This window comes from Varanus komodoensis, unplaced genomic scaffold, assembly GCF_004798865.1.
Source record: "Varanus komodoensis strain SLA01 unplaced genomic scaffold, ASM479886v1 scaffold27, whole genome shotgun sequence".
NCBI classification, from domain to species: Eukaryota; Metazoa; Chordata; class Lepidosauria; order Squamata; family Varanidae; genus Varanus; species Varanus komodoensis.
In genome coordinates, this window is record NW_025335701.1 from 8,529,590 (window position 1) to 8,548,038 (window position 18,449).

Below are 18,449 nucleotides of genomic sequence, written 5' to 3' on the forward strand. Positions count from 1 at the left end.
GGGGGGCCTGAACCCCCCCCCCCGGCTCAGTTTAAAGTCTTCCGGACGAAGCTCACTAGAGCATCTCCAAAGGACCTTTTCCCCATTCTCGTGAGGTGTAACTTGTCCCTTGCCAGAAGTCCATTGGCAAGAAAATGAGTGCCGTGGTCGAGGAACCCGAAGCGTTCCTTCTGGCACCACACCCTAAGCCAGTCATTCACCTCGGAGGCCCTCCTGTCCCTTCCTGGCCAAATCTCCGGACAGGTAAGATTGATGAGAAGGCCACTTGGGCCTTCAGCTCCCTGAGTTTCTTCCCCAAGGCCTCAAAGTCCCTGGTGGTCCCAACCACACCCTGCCTGGCCACATCCTTTGTGCCCACATGGATCACCAGGAGCAGCTGGTGACCCCCGGAGCGAACAAGATGCTCCACTCTGTCCTTCACATGCCGGATGCATGAGCCCGGCAGGCAGCAAACCTCCCTTGTCTCCAGGTTGGGGCAGCACACTGCCGCCTCAGTGCCCCTCAGCAGGGGGTCCCCAACAACAATCACCCGCTGCCGTACCTTCCCGGTGCTGGTGGGCGGCCATGCCCTGGCCCTCGCCTCTCTCGCAGCGGCCCCCTTGCCGCCTGACGTCCCAGGCTGGGGGTCCTGCTGGTTCCCCGAGGCCTCATCAGCCCCAGCCTCCCCAAGTGGAGAGAACCTGTTTCCTAGGTCCAGATTGGTGCCAGGAGAAGGAGGAGGCCATGCTGGCCTCCTCCTCCTGTGGGTGACATACCTCCGTGTCTCCGCAGCTGCTCCTCCCGTGGCCTCTCCCTCAACCCTCTGTCCAGAGGGGGGCTGCTCTGGGGGGCCCTGGAGAGCTCTCTCAGCCCTCAGGCACCTCACCTCCTCTTCTAGCAGGGTCACCATCTTGCACCGAGGGCAAGTGTAACCCTGCCTCTCCTGGGGGAGAAGGGCGAACAGTGGACAGCAACACCCGTGACTCCCACCAAGGCCATCTCCTGGTCTGCCATCGGTATCCCTTCCAAGACCTTACCTTGGTCCCCTGCCTTGTTTCTCTCACTCGCCCAGTTCTCCCAGACGAAAACCCACTCACACACGAACACAAGGATAAAATAAACTTAAATTGGAAGAAAAACAAAGCAAAGCAAAGCAAAGCACAGCACAGCACAGCACAGCACAGCACAAACAAAAACAAACAATCAAACCTCTGTGTCTCAGGGAAGGGAGTCTCCTGACAGCCCGGACCGCAGCTAAGGGACGCAGACAAGGGACGACACCCCACCCACTGCTCCCTCCCGGCCCCTCTGGCCTCGCCCCCTTCCTCTCTGCTGCTCCTGGCCCTCTGCTCCCCTGCCCAGCTCCTACCTCGCCTTCACCAGTCCCCTGGCCACTCAGCACTTGCTCCCAGCCTCTGCCTCTGCTGCTCTGCCAAGAGGCCAGAGCCAAAAAATGCAGCTGTGAGGAAAGCAACAGTTGCTCGGAGCTTTTTGCCTCTGTCCCTGCCCATGTCATTCCTTGACGTCACTGAAGGGTCCACTGCTAAAGTGCAAAGAGCCATCACACAAAGAATGCTAGCATCAGATGGAAAAGGGCTGCCACAAAGATCTACAGACATTTTTCCCCTTTCCCATAATCTCAAATGTCAGAACACCAGTAAAATTAAATTGGCAGAAGGTTTGTGTCTATATAAATAAAAGAAAGCATTTCTTCACATGGTTTCTGTAACATGTGGTGATAAATACATTAATGCAACTCAATGCAGAATGTTCCAGAGCAGCGGTCCTGTGTGTGGTTCCAGCCGAGCCCTTTTCCCCAGGAAACACCACTCCATTTTCCATGGAAAAAGCACAACAGGCACTCGGTAGGCTGTGACCGCTAAGCAAGCTCAGGCCTTGTGGGGCTGCTTTAAGAGTGGGAAGGAACGGAGGGGGCGGGGTTGCTTGTTTTCACATTTCTACAAAATGCGCAGTTTGACAAAGCGTGCTGATAACAGGCCTCTTACACATGGGTGGTGGACTATTTAAAGAAGAATATTGGGAGAATGCGTTTACTGTTCATAGAGAAGTGAGACCAGCAACATTGCTACTCTGTGTTCTAGCCAGCCATGCCCCTTTTCAGTATGTTCCATTCCATTGTCTCTCCTACAACATACACTCAACCTCCTGTGGCTGCCAAACAAGCTCAGTCCTAATGGGGCTATTTTCAAAGGAAACTGTTTCCTCTATTTCAGTTCCAGAGGAAACTGATTTGGGGGGGGGGGGGGGGTCTAAAATCGTTTTTTTTTTCTTTTTCTTTTTCTGCAAGCCTTGACTTGACCTGCACATGTTAGTGCTGCCCTCTTCTGGCTTTGCTTTGGCAGCAAAGCCCTCATAATTTAGCTGCTAAGCTCACTATTAGTGCATACAACTTTTTTTTAAGGTAGAAAAATTCATGAAAGAGAGGTCTATCAAAAGCTATTAGCCATGGTAGGTAAACAGAACCTTCATGACCAGAAGCACTATACAATAAAAAGGTACAATGTCTTGCTTGTGAACTTTCAGAGGGATTTCTCCTGCAGTGGAGGAAAACAGAAAGCTGAAATTGGCACACCTCCATCTTATCTAGAACGGTCATTCTCATGTTCTTATTTTTTACTTTTATAGAGAGAAGACTTACTGATGAAGGATCCAGGCAAGGATGTGCCTATTTCTGAGCCTTTCTTTGACCAAAAGTCTCTTGGTTCCTTCATTCAAAGCACTTTGAGGAATAATAAATCTGAATAAGCCATGTCTTCTGAAAAATCTCTAGAAATTTCAAGTGAGCCCACAATTCAGTTAGAGTCATGTTTTCTTCATCTTCACTTGTGATAATCAAAGTAAATAAAGAGATAGGATAATCTCAAAGCACTTCCCCCCTGCTGCAGTCCATTTACTGATAGTTCTCTCTCTTTCTGCCTACCTCATTACAATTGGAGAAGAGGGGGAGAGAGGCGCTATCTAAACGACCCAAGAAACACCTTCTCAACTTCTACTTACTGAGGCTTTTCTTCTGAATTATTTCATACAATATTTATTTAGAGGTTTAGCTTTGGTTGCAGCTTAAGAAAAGCAAGAGATTTTAAGTTCAGTTTCAGCTCCAGTGTACTTGGGGGGGGGGGGGAGTCTGTACACTGTTTTCTATTGGTTTTCTATTAGTTTCAGCTCCTTATTTTCAAACAAATATGTGTGAGATCAGACCAGAAATATGTCAACTAGATGCAGATGTCCAGCTCATTTATATGTTAAGCACAGGCCTCTTTGGTGAAGAATGTCTTTATGCTTGTTGCAGTATCCCAATACTACAATTTGAAAACAATTAAGATTGAAGTTGGCTTCCTAAATCCTGATACACATACAAAAAGTTTTAAAATTGATGAGATTGAGGAGAATTATGCAAGCTACTTTACATTCCTTCAAGGAAAAAAAGCAGGATATAAATATGATTAATAAATAAACTACTATCTAATTCAAACTGACTTTAAAAATCCATGTCCTGTGATCAACACAATCCAAATTGTATTGTACAAGTGAAGGGAACACGTTTGCAAGCCTGCACTAGGCTCATCAGTCATAATCAAGAGGGCAGCTCTCAGGAACAGATGCCCAATCAGGGTGCATAAACTGCAACAAAACAGTATCTACCAGGGGTCCTCAAACTTTTCAACCAGGGGGCCAGTTGAAAGCCGCCAGTGCTAGGCGTGGGCCAGAAAGGTGGTGCCGGTGGTGCACATGGGCCAGTGCAGGGGCAGGGCGTGCGCGCCTGGTGAGGGGAGGCAAGGCGCAGGCGGGCACATGTCACAAGGTGGGTGCACGAGGCAGCAGCTTGCTCACTTGGAGATCGTTTTCTCCAAGTGAGCAAACCGCTGCCTCCTCGTGTGTGGGGCGAGGTGGGCAGCGGGCAAGCGCATGGGCGCCCGCGTGGTGGGTCCAAATGGGCATGGCAGGCCAGATAAATGGGCATGGCAGGCCAGATCCGGACCCCAGGCCGTAGTTTGAGGATCTATGGTATATACCCAAACATTTCAATACATGCTTCTGAGAATCATGGATAGTTCTAACATTTGTTGATATTACTAAAAATAAAACCAGAATATGATCTGAATATGTATTGCAAGACTGGAAAGTGTGTGAGCCTGCACATGAAAATATCCGGAAAAAAGTGGAAAATGCGTGTGGGAGTTAACTATAAAAACTGCGAGATGCTTCAGTTTGGGGGGAACTTGTAGGACAGAAAGAAAAAGTAGGGGGTGCAGTCAACCATCAGGAAGAATTGTCAGTTGGAAGAGTTTTATGGACAAAGTCCAGGTCTCAAGGCAAACATTTATCTGGACTGCAATAACATTAACAGAAAAACAAAACAATCCAGACAAGAAAAATAAACATGTGACAGAAGGATCGTAATCTAACTTCCAACACATGCTAATTGGATACCTGTAGAAAATTTGCAAGAAATTTTTAGTCATGGAAGCCTCCACTTTAATCTGAAGCGATGCAACCCCCCTCCCCCAACACACAAAGGTCTGTGAGAACGGGACCACAGGGTTCACAATAAGATCTGATAAGTCTTGTTATTGTTGTTGTGCGGCTTATTGTTGTGAGCCGCCCCAAGGCTTCGGCGAATGGGGCGGCATGGAAGCTTTCTAAATAAAATAAAAAATAAAATAAAAATAAATAAGTGGAAAAGGGAGAAGCATGAGGAGGCAAGAAGGTACTGTTTCTCTTTCTCCTACTTTCCTTGTCTTCCCACCCTTCACTTCACCCTATGTTTTAAAGCAGATTTTCCCAATGGTGTTGAACAATTCACTCATCCAAAAGCCAGCATGCCCAATGATCAGGGATGATGGGGGAAGCATGACAGCATTTAGCATTTTTAGTACACAGAACCCCACTTCAATAACCTGGCCATTTTTTCACTCACTCTGTGATCAAAGAGAGCGTACAGATGCTGATTGACAAAAACCTATTTCTCACTGCAGTGTTAATTCCACGTTCAGCCTGTGCTGCTTTAGACAAGTGGAGGCTCAGTATCATTGAAGGCTGCTCCATGCAAAAGCTATTATTTTGTGCATGCTGAAAATTAACAGGTAAAAAAGAAAGTCACGCTTATTGATTACATTCATTGTCCACCCATCCTCCAAGGAGATCAAGGGCAAATGCATGTCTTTTCCTTCTTCCCTGACCCATTTTATTCTCACAACAACCCTGCAAGGTAAGGCAGACAGGTCATGACTATTCCATCATCACCCAGCAAACTTCATGGCCAAGTAGGGCTCTGAACCCAGGTCTCCCCATTCCAGAACTAGCTGCTACGTCACACTGATTGGCAAATGAAGCATCTATGTTAGGGAAACAAGAATATACGAAGCTACCCTACACTGAGTCAGACCACTGGCCCATCCAGTACAGTACTACCAACACTGACTGACAGCATTTCTCCAGAGTTTCAGATGGTCTAAACGGGTGATGCTGGGAATCCAACATCGGACCTTCTGCATGCGGAGCGTATGTTCTCTCACACGGAGCTCGGCTTCCAACCATATGTTGCCAAGCGTATTTATTTACTGGTGGCACGTTCAAATTCCCTCACATACCGCAAAGTCAAGGAAAGCTCTCTACAACCCCTTTCTCCTGACATGCTAGCTTTCTACGTGCAGGGAACTTTGGCTAGAAGAGAGAGACCACCATTTCCTCATCACTCCCGGCCCCCTCGGCGTCGGAGCGGGCACAGTACAGACGCAAGCTGACCCCCTCTCCCACCCTCCACGAAGGCGGAGATCGGGACCCGGGTCGCAAATTGGGGGTGGGGGCGAAGCCTGCGAGCAGGCCGGCCGACCGCGGGGCGCAAAGCAGGAGCGAGAGGCCCGGACAGCAACGAAACCCGCTCCCCGACCGCCTCCACTCACCGACTGCTGGAGCTCCGGGGGCGCCTCGGGGCCACGCGACAAGCGGCCTCCGCGGTTGCCGGGTCCGAAGCTCCGCGTGAGGCGGCCCCGCGACGCGCACCGAGCAGCCGGCCTGGGCTGCTGAGGAAAGCCTCCGTCCACGAGCGAGCGGCGACGGCCGAGCCTGGTGCACGTTGGGACACGTAGTCCCCGCCCCGCTCTGCCGCCGAAGCGCTGGGCCGCGGGAGGAACTCCATTTCCCAGGGAAGGTTGCGCCACCAACGGCCCGGATCGGTCGAAGCTCCGTTTGTTGTGGGCCCGATGGACGGTGGCCGCGCAGGGTTTCTCGCAGAATGCTGAGGTCACGGCCGACCAACCTCGCACCTTCCAGATGGATTGGACTGCAACACCCAGGATCCCCCGCGGGCATGTTGTGCTCATTTTCTTTCTTTTCGCCGGCCGCTGCTCTCGCAGTGCACTGTGGGCTGTGTAGTCCTGTAGGAACTCAGGCCGCAGCCGGAACAAAAACGGAGGCGGCGAGGAAGTGGGTTCTCGTGCATTTTATTTAGAAGAGCCTTCAACGGCCTGGGGCTTGCGCCACGACCTTACCGGAGGCCGGGGTGTTGCTGGGCCCGCTACGGCTGGAGCCCGTACTCTGGGGAGGGCACCAAGTCACCCCCTACTGCTCAGGAGCCCTCGCTGAAATCAGGGCCCGGGACCCCCGGGGTCTCTCTTGCTACTGCCACCTGGATTAGGTGGCGATCGGCTTCAGCTCCTGCTGCCCTCAATTTTGCATATTTCTGCCTGGGGGTACAATAATGTCTCTCAATTGACCCCCCCCCCCGTGCATAAGTCCCTTTCTAGAAAAAATGGATCCCTAAGGAGGCAGGGGACTCTTTTTTAAAGACACACAGATTGCAAATTAGCATATGCAAATATGTGCATTTTTCTTCTTTCTTTTTCAATTTGTGGGCCCTGTGGACGGGAGTCCCAGGTTTTTCCCATGGCTAGCACCACGCCTGCTAGGGACGGGATCCAAGTTACATTGAACACAGTGTGGCTTCCTGGTTAAACATATGGATGACTGTAGTTTATATTTGTGCTCATGCATTTTTATTATTCATGCAAAGATGCCTTTGACATCAATGCTAGGTTGAATGTAACATTACTTGGTTCTTGTTGCAGCTACAAAATGTAGGTTTTTAGGGGCACAATCCAGTGCATATTTAGGCAGAAAAATGTCACAAGATGGGAGTTGCAGGGTTTTATTTTTTTCTAAACATGGATAGGATCTCAGCCTTATAATTTTCTGTCTTAACATTTTCTTCTGTGTCCTTTAAGTGAACACTTGTGCTTTCCCCTCTCCTATCCACCCCCTTTTGTTTGTAATGTCATAAATGCAAGCATCAAAATAGTTTTCACCTTAGTTCTTCACTTTACCTGAGAAAAAGCCTCAGGGAACTCAATGAGGCTTACTTCTGAATAGACACATAGAGATTACACTGCAAATGTATCTGATCAAGCATAAACTAATAACAGATATTCTTAACATTTGGTAAATACTCAGTTGATTTCATTTTTCATTTAAATACTGCTGAACTGGCCTTGATTATCTGGAGATAAGCCATCTACCCAAAGCTATCTCTGCAGAAATAAGTGCCGCTGATTTTAATAGGGATTATATTTAAATCTGCTTCTGACTAGAAATGTCAAAAGTAAATGTCACATTAAATTGCAGAATGTTAACTGATGCTTGAATGCATCATAGGAAAACAGCAAAGGGGAGCGGGGGAGAGACCAGAATGCACTGAAGGGAGTATGACTGCCAAATTAGTCGAACTGATATTTTCTGATGTACTGGCAAAACAATAGTCTCCACAAAAGAGCTTTTCTAGACAAATTGTTGATCGCTGTATCTATATTCATTTGCATCATTGACTTGTGATCAAAGTGTTGTATTAAAAGAGCATGTTGGGCCTAGTGGTTAGAGATTTGGATTGAGACTGGGGAGACCAGGTTCAAATCCCTGCTCAGCTATGAAGCTTTGGGTCAAGTCACAGACCCTGACCTACCTCATAGGGTTGTTGTGAGGATAAAATAAAGAGGAGAACCTTGTAAGCCACTTTGGGTTTCTTACCCAAATAACTTTTCCTTTCCCGCTAGAGAAACCCTAGATGGCATTGTGCTTGGCAGAATGGCACAAATGACTCAATTCCTCAATTCCTAAAACATAAAGAAGGAAAAACAAGCGGGGGGCAGGCAGGAGCAACACTGGTGGATCAAGAACCCATAAACAACCCTGAGTAAAGAACCACAAGCGTGCAATAAATACCTCATGGAAAATGCTCTAAGGGGGCGGCACTGGTCAAACTCCTATAAAAATAAGAACTTGTCCACACCAATTCCAGGCTTTCCATGCACCACTAGAGGGTGCAGAGAAAAATCCCTACAGAGGACACAGTCCTGTGAAATGCGGTGAAAGTCAGCATCAGGTTCCCAAAGTAATGTAGTGCTCAGTTCCTGTTATTACTTGCCCAGACCAGAATGCTCAGAGGGACAGTAAGATGGAAATAAAATCAGGGAGGCACGCGAATGAGCATGCAGGTCACGAACCCCACTGGAGTAAGGCAATCCTAGACTTACTCCCAGATCGTGCCACCTAGGACTCAGTGTAACATGACCACAGTGCTATCAAATGTAATGTGGGAAATTTTCAAGGCATCCAACACAGTCATGTAGGACTTTAAAAGAGGACTCTTCTCTAAAATATAGGAACTAGTAAAAAGGAAGAGAAGTGCCAAATCTCCAAGCATTGTGTAACAATGCTTGGAGTTACACAAAACCACCAAAAAAGAAGCTTGGCTAGAATTATACTGCAGGGTAGGAAGTTAGAGCAAGTCCAAGAAATTGCCACCACAGGTAATACACAATATCAAGGAAGCTCCTGGGGAAAAGACGCTGCCACGGCCTTGCACAAATAATTGCAAAAAGGAAAACAAACTTGCAGAAAAGAAATGCAAGTGGGCAATGCAGAGATACCCTAAAATTGTGCAGCATTTCACAAATACCATTACAGCCAATAATAATTATGTTGGAGGCAGGAAATTGTCTAAAGGAATGACCACAGGATTAGAACAGAGTTAAAAAGGTATTAAAGGTAGAAGATTGTGCCTGAGTTTGAACGGATGTTTTTGGGGATAGCTAAGAAACTGAAACTGGGGAAGAGGTTTTTGGCCTTATTGAAAAAAACACCAGTAAATCATTGGGCCCAGATGCTATCCCACCAAGAGTTATTTAAGAACTCAAATGTTAAATGCTTATCTTCTAATAAACAATAAGCATCATATCCTTAAAGTTAGCCACTGTTACCAGAAGACTGGCAAATGGTTGATGTAACAGCATTTTTTTTTTAAAGGATTCAAAACAGATCTGGGAAATTAGTGGTTAATTACCTGAATGTCTCTTCTGGGTTCATTGGTGAAAAGCATTATTAAAGAAAAAGCATAAAGACGGATAAATCCTACCAGCACTAGCAATATATTGTTCAAAAATCACGGATACATTTCCCCAGCAGTCAAAATATTTCAGGACTCATCATAATCCAGACACTTCAGAAGTCCTCATACAAACAATTAGACATTCTGTGCAGCATAGATCTTTGGGATTTATAGACCAGCCGGGATGTTTGTTTTCTTGATGCAGGCAAGTATTTTCACCTGCAATCTCACGGCTCTAAAACACAAGTAGTGCACACACACAAGCAGAGCTGTACAGAAAAGACACTGGAAGCCTCTGCAGCACTAAAGTATTGGTTTCCATTTCTGAAGATGGCTTTTGATACTTCTCAGCTTCAGCTCCCACTGCACCAGTCAGTGTGCTGGACAAACACTGAAAGACGAAACCCAGAATCTTTCTCCATTCCCTGTGTGGGTAGATTCATAGCGCAACATCTCTGTGCTTTCTATTCTTCTGCATTCAGTCCCTTAAACACGCCATCTCTCATATGATTAGCCTCGTGACATTCCCCATGACTGCCCGAGTCAAAAGTCAGAATCACTCAGTACAGCCTTGCCCACCTGGTGTCCCCCAGATGCGTTGGACTCCCAGCATCTACCATGCCACGTCCCCATCGTCAGCTGGGGCTTGTAGTCCCACAGATCAGGGGATACCAGGTCAGTATGGCTAGTCCTTAGCACAGTCCACTGCAGACAGGCAGAGAAAGTAGCAGTCTAAACAAGTTTGTCATCACCTACCAACCTTGCAGGTTGTGCCAAAGCTGTTGATAAGTTTTAGGTAGCTAGATTTTTTCCCCTCTTAGCAGGAAACAAGAAAATGCATCAAAAGAAGCTGGGGCTTTTGTACCGGCCATCAGAGAAGACCAGAAGGGGCCCAAGTCCTCTCACAGGTATCCTTCATGCCGTTTGTAACTCTTGTTTGCCAGGGCAAGCTTTTTTTGTGAAACCAGATAAACTTCTGTTCAATTCCCAAGCCCACAGCCATTCTGGTAGGTACTGTACAAAGAGAAGCTACAAGAGAAGAGATGGAACACAAATTAGTATTATTTGATTATTAAAACTTTAAAATCTCCGCATACCCTTTCAGGTACAGACAGTCCCCAAGTTACGAATGTCTGAGTTATGAACAACCCGTAGTCATGAAACAACTACTATGAAACCTATTAAGTTTTTTTAAATGACTGTAGGAAGTTGTCATCACCACAGAGGGAGGGGAAGCAAAAGGGGAGAGAGGGAGACCTCCAAGCATCACCACAGAGAGAGGGGATGTGCAAGGGGAGAGAGGGGCCTCCAAAGTGGGCTGTATTGCCCTGCCCATCCAGAGAGGGGCATCACTCTGGCATATTCTTGCTGCAAAGAGGAGGCCCTGATGAGTTGTGGGGGCAGGCCAGAGATATTTGTGGGTTTTCCACTTTCACAGCCCTCTGCCCCTAATGCAAAGGGCTGACTATACATGATCTGATTTACATACAAATTCAACTTAAAAGACAAATTTCTGTTTTCTCAGGAGTGAGAAACTCATTTGTATTCAGGGACTGCCCATATCAAAGAACAAGTGAACACATTTATTTGATGATCAAAAATAAGAATATTAAAGATACCACCATAAAATAAAATGCAAGAGCAGCTAGAATTCAGAGTTTGTCTCATTTCTCATTCCCTTTTTCATTCTAACCAGGCCTCTCTTTGCTGCTTTAAAAAAGAGGCTTCCCATCACCAGAACACACACGCTTTGGAAGAATTACAAGAACAAGGGCACAGGAAGGGGCATATGGAATATGTGGGCCTGCTCTGACTGGAAGATAAGCAAGGGTCTTGCAGCTCTGCTCCAAGTCAACTTAATTTTTCCTCTTTGCCTTTTCTGCTATGTCCTGTCACTTTAGACTTAGTTCATGGGCAGGAACTGCCTTCTTTTGCTGACTGATGTTAAAAAAAATTGGGAGCCTGTTCAGGAGGAAGCTGGGACAGCATTGCTGCACCAGTAAAAATTTAAAACTGAAGTGAGAAAATCATGAAAGCATCATTTGATACTAGCTATTCATGCTTCTGGCACTTGCTTATGTCCACTGTACACCAACATGGTGTGGCTTCGATGCTCCGAGTGATGACCTGCATCTTCGCTGCAATGATAAAGCACACCAAAAGCCCCGATTTTCTGCCTCCCAAAGTCAATTAAGCTTCAAAAAAGAGAAGTGTGTGGGTTCACAGCCGACAAAAGTGTAGGCATAGTTCTGAGCAGTTGTGTAGCAACGTACGCTCTTAAAATCGGTTTCTGCCCCTTTGTTTGGAATGGGGAAGAAACATTTAGAGCTATACTGCAATAAAATAAAGAAACAGCAGGGCAATGTTGACTGGTTTTAGAGCATGCTGGTTTACACTCCATGCACATATTCAAGACCAGCTTTGGCTTTATAATCCCCGGAAAGTCTCCCCTGGCCATGAGCTTGGTTCAGCACCGCTCTCCCCAAAATCACAAGCAATCAGCCATCTTACCAAGAGCGAATGCCGCCAATATCCTGTGGTTCTTCTGGATATTCCCAGGGTGGTAACAGCGTGATGTGCAAACTCGTCCGCGGAAGGCACGAAAAAGCTCATCTTGGAGAGCGAGTCGCTGAATTTTGTCATGTTGGTGCAGATGAGGAACGGAATCAAGCTCTGGACAAAGATGCCTTGTGACGCGTATTCATGGTGAAGGGCTCTGCTGAAGTGGTCCAGGTAAGCCTGGCAAGGTTGAGGGCAAGCAGTTCAGTCCCTCTGGCTTCTGCATTCGGAGAGCACAGAGCAGAGCCTGAATCTCACTTCCCAACTGAGACACCCTTTTGTCCTCTGCCATCCCACCACCAGTGAACTCCCCCATGTGCCTACTCTGGAGCGAGCCCCATTAAGTTCAATGGAGCCCACCTCCAGGTTCATGGGTACACTTGCAGGCACAGACAATATGCAGCTTTCTAGCTGGACTACAACTACCGCCTTCTCTGACCCTGCTGGCTGGGGCTAATGGGAATTGGGAATCCAATGTCACCTAGAGGGACACGGGTGTCTCACCCTTGGTATACAGGCAAACAGCCCAAATTTCTAAAGCTGTATTTGCAACAACTAATAATAGCTAAAAGCTGATTAGGGTGTTACAGCTCATGGGACCATTTTCTCTCTGCTGCTTGCCTTCCATTCTCATGGAGAAAGGATCCCCATCTTTTAGGAGCAATAAGAATAAAAAAGTAAGAAATTACTATTACAACAGCAACACATGCATTTATATTTTGAGATTTACCTTGGAGGCCGAATAAGCTGTTAACAGTGGAGAAGGGTGGCAGCAGGACAAAGACGACATATTTACAATGGCGCCTTTCTTTCTCTGCACCATTCCTGGCAACACCATGTGCACCATCATGTTAGCAGCCCCAATATTCACATTGATGAGTTCCCAAACTTTATCTTCGGTCAAACTGGTGAAATTATCCGGGTGAGTATAGTACACACCAGCATTATTCACTAGGATGCCAATCTCTTTGCCTGCAAGGGCCTTCCTGATAGCGGAGTAAGTCTCACGGCCTTTGCTAAAATCTGCCACAATTGTGGCTGTTTCGATCTTGTAGGATTCCACTAACTCTTTGGCAAAAGTCTCCACCTTCTCCTTCTTCCGACTAATTAAAATGATGTTCATCCCACAACTCGCTAGCTCTTTGGCGTAGGACTTGCCGATGCCAGAAGTGCAACCTGCAAAAAACCAGAAAAGGCATGGAAGCCTGAGGGTCCTGATCCTAAAGGTGCTTACTGAGAAGTCAGTCCAGCCAACATCAGCACAGTGAGGTGGGAAGAGAGGGGTGTGGGGAAAACAGGCTCAGGTTTGGTTAAGGTCTGTGAGCGTTCTGCAGTAGATTATCAAGGGTTTCTAACTCCCAATAGTTTAAAAATAGTAAATAAAAGCACAGAGAGAGAATTTTTTGCTGTGTAGTCATTATGATTTTCTCAGCATCTGTGTTCCTCACCATAAGTCATCAGTCTTTACTGATTTCTTTTATTTATAACCCACATTCTTTCCTTCCAAGGTGAGCTCGGCTGGGCTGAGAGTGTGTGATTGACCCAAGGTCACCCAGTTGGCTCCATAGCTGAGTGGGGACTTGAACCCGGGTCTCCGAAGGCCCAGTCCTCGCTCTTAACCACAACACCACACTGACTCAGTCCTTGATCAGGTTTCTGCAGTCCAGTTTCGCAGGTGGATCCGGGATCTCCTTTTCTGGAAAGACTCCACTCACAGAAGCCGTGCAGCTGATCACTGCTTCTACCCTGAGCACCTGACGCTGCCCCTTCAGAGATTATTTTGGACTTCTTCCGGACTGGTGACTGCAAGCAAAAGGCAAGTAGATCTGACAAGCCACATCTCTCCCCACCCGCAACACGGTGTTTGCTTCCAATCAGGCGGAATAGGTTAGAAGCCTAAGTTCTGGTTTTATGCACTTTCTGATCCGGTTTGTTGGCTTGTTTTTTTAATACCACGTGTCTCATTTCTTGCCATTTAAAATGTCATGCCACAAAGCATTGTGGGACTTCTAAAAAATGCGGACAGGCATCTTTAGGCCTGCTCCTCCTACAGTGTTAAATACCAGTACTGTAACACTGCCTACAGCATGGGCTGCCCTGAAAGGTCTTTCTCAACCTGGAGAATGCAGCAACAAGAACAGCTTTGCACTCAGATTAGATCACTCCTATTTGTCCCGTTCACACTGGCTGCTGATCGTTTCCGACAGGAAGTGTTGCATAGTGGTTAGTGTCAGGCTAGGGCTCAAGAGCTTCTGGAAGGACAGGGGCCAGCCACTGAATCTCAGTCAAGCCTACCTCACAGGCTTGTTGTGAGTATCCTGGTTGAAGGCTGACCCAAAGCTACTAGGCAAAGGTGCAGCTAAAGAAGGGGAAACATATGAGGACAAGAATAAATATGAGGACTAAATATGAGGACAAGAGTAATCTAAAGAGACCCAAGAAGAAACTCAACAGAGGATGTGGAACTCCACAGGAACACAGCTCAGGAATGAACTAAGGGCTACTTGCAAAAATATATTTACATATATTTACTGGCCTTGGCAATTATAGGCGGCCTATAAATATACGTAAATAAAATAAATATTTGATTCTGCAGAGTTCCTACTTTGTGAGCATAGCCATTTACAACAGCGCTAGCTCCTGCCCTCTATTCTATTCCAGTTTTTAATAAAAATTCTGCCACAAAGGATGCACTATATAGCATTACAAAGCCAACAAACGAAGCTGGATGAGGTCACATCACTGTGTAGCTCCCAAGTAGCCAACCTCAGTCCCACAGTAGCTGACCTTTAATCTCCTTTTCCTCCCAATAACAGCACAGAGAATATCTGGTCCTTTCCCATCCAAGCGCCCTCCTTCCCCCAAGTTTCTGCCTCCTTCCACTACATTCATCCGAGATCCAGTTTTTTCAAAGTCCAGCGGTTCAGAAGTCTGGGAAGACTGCACAACATCCGAGCGCCCCAGCCAAGGGCTGCGCAACACTCAGGGGTTAACCCGTAAAATGCAAGCGCCGAGTTCTGTTCGGAGCACTGGCGCTGAACCTTTCGAAACACACGGTTCTTGCCACAGAGTTTTGGGGGAGGCCAGGAAGGGCTACGGGTTCAACCTCTCACCTGTGACAATAGCCCACGACCCATACCGCTTCACTAGATCAACCCTGCTGGCCACCCTGGGGATGAAATGCACCCTCACCAGGGTGTAGGTGCTGCTCAGGACCGTAAAACATGTCTTGGCTGTATAGAAGGCTCCAATTAAGGCCAGCGTTTCCACGTAACAACTGCAGGACCGACCAATCTCCTGGAGCAAGAGAGAGAAGCTGTCCACGGCAGCCATGCCGAACAGGAATCTGAAAGGGAGAAGGCGGGAGAGCTGGGTATGGAAGGAAAAAGCGTGACTAGGCAATCATTAGATACAGGCTTGGAAGAAAACGATGGTGGGCAGTCCTGTCACCTCGCCCTTCCTTAAGGTTCTTTCCCAGTAGGTGGTCTTCACAACGACCCTGTGAGGTGGCCCTGGTGAGAAGGAGTGACTGGCTCAAATGATGAGCTGCTCCAGGGGTGCAGCACTGGTGTCAGGGTCCAGGGCCGGGATGTGGGTGGTCAGAGACAAGGCGGGACAAGAGCAACAGGGGCCCTGGGGCAGGGCAGCAGAACTGCAGGCAAGGGGGGGGGTCCAAAAGCAGGGTTTCATGGAACGGCCAAATCATGGTCACGATAGAGGCCAAGATCACGAACCGCTTGTCCAAACCAGGGTCCTGGAAGTCAGGCTGAGGCCAGGAAGCGGAAGGGTGCATGAGGGCAGGAGGAGGACGGGGCCAGGAACAAGCCCAGGGCTGAGAGCCAGGAGGACAGGCAGAGGCGCAGGTCCCTTGGACAGGGTAACAGGGCGGGAGACACGAGACAGCAAGAAGCAGTTGCAGGAGGGCCTGGCAGAGGCAGGAGCTGGAGCCCGGCTGGCAGGGAGCCCTCCGTTACTGGGGCGACACAGCGAGGCAGGGTCGAGGGCGGGCAAGGGGCAGGCACAAGAGCGAGGCAGCGGGGAAAGGCGGGGCCCGGGAGCAGGAGCCGTTAGGCGGGATGCAGGCAGGGCAGCGGCAACACAGTGAGGCAGGAGACACGGCAGGCACCCTGAGCAGGAGCAGCTGGCAAGGAGCAGGAGGACCTGTGCTGCTGAGGCAACACAGCAGGGCAGGAGACACGGCAAGATGCAGGAGCAGGAGCGGTCAGGCAAGGCGCAGGCACTGCAGCTATAGGGAGACCTGTGCTACGGAGGCTAGTTCTGCAGAGAAGAGCTTGTTCTTACAGAGGGTGAGCCAAGAGTAGGGATACAGTCCTGATTGGGTCATGAAGGACTGCACTCAGTGCAAAGCGGAGGAATTGGTGCTAACTGGAATTAGTGTCAGTGTTGGGAACAGGTTCCAGGAATGTTGCAACACTGATGCAAGACATTTTGAGCCCCAAAGAGACTAAGCATGACCCGATCGGTACCCTTGGTCACCCTGCACAGCTCTCTGCCAGGGCTCCCAGCTGGCACGTATCAGTGGCATGAGAGCTCAGCAGCGTTTGGGACGAATCCCGTGAACCCAGTGGTGCCTGTTCTGTTTTGTGTCTCTTTCAAAAGCTGCAGGCTGCCTCCTCTGGTCCCTGTTGCAGAAAGGTAGACAGACCTAGTTACTTTTTCTTGATTAGAGCAGGAAAACCGCTCCGGGCATGGACTGCACAGGGCATTCCCAGCCCTCCGGCTCCCAACAGGAATAAACAATATAGTACAAGAGGAAAGGGAGTTGGCAGGGAGGAGAGAAAACAGCCAATTCATCAACTTGCCTATCAGGACTTTCTAGATATTTTTTACTCATTCAGAGCGCATGACCTCTTGCAGGCCTGTTTTTTTCTTCACAAAAACGGAATCTGCCTACGGGCATGCTGGATATGATGCAATAAATCAGCATAGCTTTACTGCCTGATATGCATATTGACCCATAACGAAGTCCAACCAAGCCTTCTTCCAAGTGACTAAGCAGACCTTTAGCATACCTTTTCATGCATCCCTGAATGAAAAGGGGAGATGGGAGGCATCCTAAAGATTTTCCCCACGGCTTAGCAACAACATCCACATTAAAATGCCTAATAAATCCAGGTGCATTTCTTCCAAATTTTAGAGACGAGGGGGGAAAATAAGATTATTCCAACATGACACCGTTACTTTTTTCTTTTATGAGTTTTTTAATATGATTTTTTAAAAAAATCCTACTCATATTTTTTTTAAGTAAACACGTAAGGATAGGGGTCGACCCTTACTTCCCTTACCTGGTTTTCTTCTCTTACGCACGCAGCCTTTGCTACGCGATCTAAATAGCTGCCTGCCGTGAACGTGCGCACGCGTACACACGTATTTCCCCAGCTTAGCAGGTCATTGGGTAAACCAGGAAGGAAAATCGCTCTGCTCTCCAGCTCCGAGGAAAACCCGGAAGGTGGATTTTTCCAAATTGCGAATGGCACCTCATGGGAATCCCAGATCCAGGTTTTTGTTCTGCGAGGCTTACGGTGTGATCCGGTGCTCGTTTAGACAGGCGGGAGTTGTAAGCCTTTCCTTCTACCGGAAAAATTGCTGAGGTTTGGAGAGGATCGGCTATGCCCCTGCAAGATAAAAGAAATATAACATCAAATCCTGCACAGGCCGTTAAAAAAAGAAATATACAACCAAAGCCTTACGCTGCCTTTAATCTTTATTTGGGCGCGTCAGTTGTAAATAGTATAAGTAGCACTCATCATTAGTCTCGGAAGCATCAGGGAAGCAGAAACTGCAAATTTACATTGCTAATTTATAACGCCTTAAGAATACAAATCCTACAGGGAAAAGCTCCCAGCCATTTATTTTCGGGAACTTTCACATTATGGCGTGAGTCTCTGTAAACTGCACAGCTGTCTTGAAACCTTTAAGGGCAAAACCTTTAAACTGAACTAAAGGTGCTTGGATCTGGTACGCATTTCTTGATTTATTTTAGCATTTATGGAATACTTATGATTTTGCCCTGTCGGCCTGAGCGCTGAATCTTTTCGGTCCTTAGCAATGCCCTGCCTAAGATAAACGGCTACCCATAATATACAACTTTGAAAACTTCCAAACAGAATGAAAGCAGAATGAAAAAGCAGCAGAGAAAGAACTTTAAAAAAAAATAACACACACTTTAAAAAGTAAAGCGGAAGATCAGCAAAACTCACCAGCAACTTTGTTTCAGAGAGCTTGCCAAGCCTGGAATTGGAGCCCGGAGGATTATTACAAAGGGCCCCTGAGATGCCTCTTCAACTTTTCATATCTCTGTGGCTCAGCCTCGAGTTGGAGGGGAAAAGTGGGGTGGAGCCGAAGATGCTGGTTTCCATGGGAGGCGGGGCTAAAGGACGTCTCCGGACCGCCCCTCGTGCGTCGGCGCGCCGTCGCCATGGGAACGCGAGGTGGCCGTTGGCAAGCGGACGTTGGACGGCGAGTGCCGCGGCTGTGGCGGTTGCTGCTG

At 47.8% G+C, this 18,449-nt stretch overlaps 2 protein-coding genes across 4 annotated transcripts in view; both read right to left on the reverse strand.

The window, feature by feature from the left end:
• MBTPS1 (membrane bound transcription factor peptidase, site 1) overlaps positions 1-6,057 on the reverse strand; it is a 38,407-nt gene extending 32,350 nt beyond the window's left edge. The window contains exon 1 of one of the 2 annotated variants that reach the window (XM_044434041.1): positions 5,904-6,057. The gene's annotated coding sequence lies outside the window, so the exon portion shown is untranslated. The remainder of the gene's footprint in view (positions 1-5,903) is intronic. The other variant, XM_044434042.1, reaches the window with a different exon arrangement.
• A 3,341-nt stretch (positions 6,058-9,398) lies between these two features.
• On the reverse strand, positions 9,399-18,174 carry HSDL1 (hydroxysteroid dehydrogenase like 1). Of its 2 annotated transcripts, XM_044434219.1 has the most exons (6): positions 18,160-18,174; positions 17,245-17,574; positions 15,052-15,284; positions 12,669-13,114; positions 11,891-12,118; positions 9,399-10,408 (listed from the first exon to the last, which is right to left on the reverse strand). In XM_044434219.1, the coding sequence occupies exons 3-6, from the start codon at positions 15,269-15,271 to the stop codon at positions 10,295-10,297; spliced, it is 1,008 nt and encodes a 335-aa protein (XP_044290154.1). In that variant the 5' UTR covers positions 15,272-15,284; positions 17,245-17,574; positions 18,160-18,174; the 3' UTR covers positions 9,399-10,294. The 2 variants fall into 2 exon arrangements, with proteins under 2 accessions (XP_044290154.1, XP_044290155.1); XM_044434220.1 differs by lacking the exon at positions 18,160-18,174 and having other exon boundaries at positions 15,131-15,284.
• Positions 18,175-18,449: the final 275 nt, after the last annotated feature.